Below are 2649 nucleotides of genomic sequence, written 5' to 3'. Positions count from 1 at the left end.
CTAGAGCACTAATCTATAACGTCCTCTGCTGTACGTGACCCAAGAGACGTCACCAGCAACATGCAGCTTGTTTCCCACAGATACAGTTATTACAAAGCAACTTATCACAAAGCAAACGTGGTCAGGTAAATACACGTGTCTGAGTCAACAGGGATCCGTACATCAAACACCGAGGGTAAACGGAAGTCGTTTCATATACTTAATGAGGTTCTCCGAACTCGTTTGGGATGTTAAAAATGACAGACTGCGATTTGTACTTGCGCTGGCTTATTGACAGCCGTAGTGCAAGTGTGGCCAGTGGAAGCTGTCATCAGGTGCTTATCTAGAGCAAGAGATAATATGGGTTTATTGGGTGCTTAGGCCTTTAAAATGGGCTCTAATGTAGTTTGTAGCCTTTGAAACAAGCCCTTGTCATGTCAGGTTACTAGGTCTGCTAGCGTCCAGTTTATCAAGAGGGTCTACATCATCACTGTCAAAAAAAACCTTGCCTAACCATTGATTTAGGCTATTTTTTTGTCTATCATTTGAACATATCATTATGTAAAAACGTCACAACAAATGGGATAAGCGAAATTTTACAAATCTCTGAAAATCTCTTAAATGAGCTTGCATTAAAACTTAAACATGTTTGCCTTCTGTCAAGTAAACATTATAAAAAACGGTATTGGCAGTTTTAGGCTCTCTCTAAACTTACCTGTTCGTTTTATTTCCCTTGTCAGAAAAATGAAAGGCATCTTCATGTCAGGAAGGGAGTGAAGCAAGGGTTCTTCAACAACTCCTGAAGAATGAGCCTTACCTTTGAGGACTTCATGTTGCGTCTTGGTCGGCAACATGAATCACACCTGCATATCCATGACATCCAACAACACTGCAGATCCTCTTGGGGGACATCATGTTTGGGAGGTGGTCTTGATTGTGCTCGTTACAGGCCCTCTCTCCTTCATTACCATCCTAGGTAACCTCTTGGTAGTGATATCCTTCAGGATCAACAGTCAACTAAGAACCATCAGCAACTACTACCTGCTGAGCCTGGCAGTGGCAGACTTGATCTTGGGCACAGTGTCAATGAACCTGTACACAGCATACATCATAAAAGGTCGTTGGATGTTGGGACATTTGGCTTGTGACTTGTGGCTTGCACTGGACTATGTCGCCAGCAACGCTTCTGTCATGAACCTTCTGGTCATCAGCTTTGACCGGTACTTTTCTGTAACTCGACCATTGACATATCGAGCCAAACGGACACCTAAAAGAGCGGCAGTGTTGATCACGTTGGCATGGGTGGTGTCTTTTGTATTGTGGGCCCCTGCCATCTTGTTTTGGCCCCATAAGGATGGGAGACAATCTAATAAGGCAACTGAGTGCTCTATTCCTTTCCTAACTGTGCCCCCCCTGACTTTTGGCACAGCCATCGCCGCCTTCTACCTCCCTGTTAGTATCATGATCATTCTATACTGGCGGATTTATTGGGAGATAGAGAACAGAGCCAAAGGACTTGCCAAGTTTGCAGGCTCAGTTAGAAGCAGTGCTGGGAACTCAGTGAAGGGAGACCAGAGTGTGGCTTTCCAGAACAGCGCTAAAAGCAGCCTCAGCAGCTCCACAGAGAGAAATCCTAAGAAACATCAAGGGGTCAGTAGGAAACCTTCAGTGGGCTGCTTTCCTGTGAGATCAAAGCAGCTTCCCCTGGTGGCAGCAAATTCTTCTATACTGCGACCGCCTAGAGAAGTCAGTTTTAAAGAGGCCTGCAGCAGCAGCAGCTGGAATATGGATGAGGATGACCCCACTTCTTCATCGACTGAGGAAGAGCAGGAGCAAGACCTTAAATGTGTGGCACCTTCAGGCTCAAACCCTGCAGTGATCAAGCTGAAGGATCTGCAAGGTACAACAGAAGATCAGCAAGAAATTCCTGCCCTCGCTGGGCAACCGTTCAGACCACCTCTGAAGAAACCCAGACCACTGGACCTCAGCATTCGCAAGCAGGCCAAGACTAAAAGACGGACAAACATGATCATTCGAGAGAAGAAAGCAGCACGGACCCTAAGCGCAATTTTGTTGGCTTTCATCTTAACATGGACACCATACAACATCATGGTTTTGGCTTCTCTTTCCTACTGCGTCCCTGAGAAGTTGTGGCAGCTGGGATACTGGCTCTGCTACGTCAACAGCACTGTCAACCCCATGTGCTATGCCCTGTGCAATGATTCCTTCAAAGCCACCTTTAAGACACTGCTCCTGTGCCGCAGAGGAGACACCAACAAGTTGGAAAAAAGTCCACGCAGTCGTCATGCCTCTGTGAGGCAGAATAAGTCTTGTAGCACTGTCTGATGTACTGATTTTCAGTCTTTGGCAAACGGGTTTAAAAACCATCTGGGGTTTTGTGCCTCAAGTTAAATCGTAAGAAAGGGCTTACATTTGTCTTACTAATTCTTTTATTGTAAATTTGCTTTCTCAGTGCCTGTGAAATTAGTGCCAGAGGTTTTATTACAGTAATCCCCAGCCTGAGCGCAAAAGATACCAATGCACGGTGAACAATTCTCTTGTTTTGACTTTTTGCCAGCTATAAATAAGGAGCATTTAAAAACTTGCCGTTTACACTGAACCACTGAGTTATGTTTTGGGGGTCCAAATGCATCCAACTTCTTCCACACC

General features: G+C 45.3%; 1 protein-coding gene across 1 annotated transcript; it reads left to right on the top strand.

Moving 5' to 3' along the window:
• The first annotated feature begins 831 nt into the window (after positions 1 to 831).
• chrm1b (cholinergic receptor, muscarinic 1b) lies at positions 832 to 2325 on the top strand. Its single transcript, XM_066658938.1, has one exon. It carries the CDS (start codon positions 832 to 834, stop codon positions 2323 to 2325), a length of 1494 nt encoding a protein of 497 aa, XP_066515035.1.
• Positions 2326 to 2649: the final 324 nt, after the last annotated feature.

Source organism: Hoplias malabaricus, chromosome 2 (assembly GCF_029633855.1).
Source record: "Hoplias malabaricus isolate fHopMal1 chromosome 2, fHopMal1.hap1, whole genome shotgun sequence".
Lineage (NCBI taxonomy): Eukaryota > Metazoa > Chordata > Actinopteri > Characiformes > Erythrinidae > Hoplias > Hoplias malabaricus.
Note: the sequence above shows the minus strand (reverse complement) of the source record. Positions and strands in the feature narration are given on the sequence as shown.

Coding starts and splice junctions, on each gene's coding strand:
- chrm1b (XM_066658938.1), top strand. CDS start 832: ATGAATCACACCTGCATATCCATGACATCCAACAACACTGCAGATCCT.